Consider the following 1,642-nt stretch of genomic DNA (forward strand, 5'->3'; position numbering starts at 1 on the left):
GAGAAAATGCTACAGAGAACAGCACTATGTCTCTTCTATGCAGCATTCAGTATCCTCCCATCAGGATGAAGAGAACCTGTCATGTCACATGACTGGACCTGGAAAAAAAGTGATGTTTTTTTTCTGGACTATTCCATTGGGAGGGGATGATCAGACTTAGGGCCTGTTCACATGATATTAGGTGCGGATCTGCAGACGCGGTGCTACTGATGCAGTGCGTTTTGGCCACGTTTTTGATGCGTTCCAGGTTTTAAAAAAAAACACTTTTTTTTTTTTGCTGGAGTGGGTTAGTATGTTAGCTGCAGTGCAGTGCGTTTTTGACGCGTTTTGCGTTTCCGGTCCGTACAAAATGTGACGTGCAGTATTTTTCTGTCGTAACCTGAACGGACTGCACATAGGGATACATTGGGATGCATTTTTAGTGCAGGAGCGTACGGATCGGGTCAGCACAGAAAACGCACGTCGTGTGAACAGGCCCTAAAGGGGAAATCCCCAAGGCTGGAGATGGTTTTTAAAAGCAGCCAGCACATGATTTCTCAGGACGTTACCGGATATTTGCAATGAGCTGGGCGCCGACCATGACAGGAAAAATGGCCGCAGTGAAGCGGATGTCCGTGTGCCGGGTTCCACGCAGCGTTGGGTGGAATATAAAACCAATTCATAATTCCGGTGCCACCCGTCAGTCCATGACCTCATATTGTTCTTTCCTGTTCATGGCAGAAAAGACAGAATCAAACTCCAGTGTTAACGGCGCCCCGTCCAGCGCCATCAAGGAAGCCACAGACGTCCTTCCAGAGAGGAGGTGAGTCCAGCGGGCCGGTGACTTCCAATGTTTAATGAGAATAAAATATTTATTTTATGCTTTAGGAGGAATTCCTCGGGGTTAGGACGAGGCTCTCTACAACCTCGGGGTTAGGGCGAGGCTCTCTATGGGGGTCCCTGTGTCTCTGAGCTCCCAATGGTGGATGTTGTGAATCCTTATCAATAATAAAAGTTTAGGACTCTCAGAGCTTTCATTTGGTGCTCCCGTTACACTCATTATACATGTTTCAGGCACTGGGAATGTATGGAAATGGTGTGTGAGCACCATGCAGGAAATTGGGATTGATAACGTGTAATACTTTGTTTCCCTCTCCTTGCTCTCTATGGCTGGGCTCTGTCTGCGTGTATTGGGCAGCGTGTACTCGGTGGCAGACCTGGCCGGGGGATATGGTCGGCCGACATCCTGTTCCGAAGGCCCCGGGAACCTGAACTTACCCAGAGAGCTGATGGCGGCCGTCTACCTTCGTATCGACTCTCTGCAGCCCGGACAGCACTTTGTGAGTCCCCCATAATGACCCCCGTTGGATTCTGAGGGTGCCTGGAGGGAGGACCGTGCTTAGACACCATCCTGTGCTAGGGACACCGAGATGACATCCTTTAGTGCAAGCTCCGCCCTTTGCGTCATGTGATCACATGTAAAAACTGACACTAGAATGTTCTAAAAGAGGCGGCATGATGTCTGATGACAGATATATTTTACTTTTTCCTGATTCCTCCCAACATCATCCCAAAATGTTATCGTAGCTTGTAAATTTTGAGGCTGCCCCTCTACCCCGGCCACCCTAGGCACTGGCCCATGACTGCAATTATGGTAAAGCCT

At 49.1% G+C, this 1,642-nt stretch overlaps 1 protein-coding gene across 1 annotated transcript in view; it reads left to right on the plus strand.

The window, feature by feature from the left end:
- The window catches only part of LOC108802678 (cyclic nucleotide-binding domain-containing protein 2-like), a 38,050-nt gene that overhangs the window by 30,451 nt on the left and 5,957 nt on the right, over nucleotides 1-1,642 (plus strand). The window contains exons 13-14 of the mRNA XM_018574535.1: nucleotides 684-802; nucleotides 1,178-1,319. Coding sequence (XP_018430037.1) covers nucleotides 684-802; nucleotides 1,178-1,319 — 261 coding nt within the window. The remainder of the gene's footprint in view (nucleotides 1-683; nucleotides 803-1,177; nucleotides 1,320-1,642) is intronic.

Source organism: Nanorana parkeri, unplaced genomic scaffold (genome assembly GCF_000935625.1).
Source record: "Nanorana parkeri isolate BGI_ZX_2015 unplaced genomic scaffold, ASM93562v1 scaffold3028, whole genome shotgun sequence".
NCBI classification, from domain to species: domain Eukaryota; kingdom Metazoa; phylum Chordata; class Amphibia; order Anura; family Dicroglossidae; genus Nanorana; species Nanorana parkeri.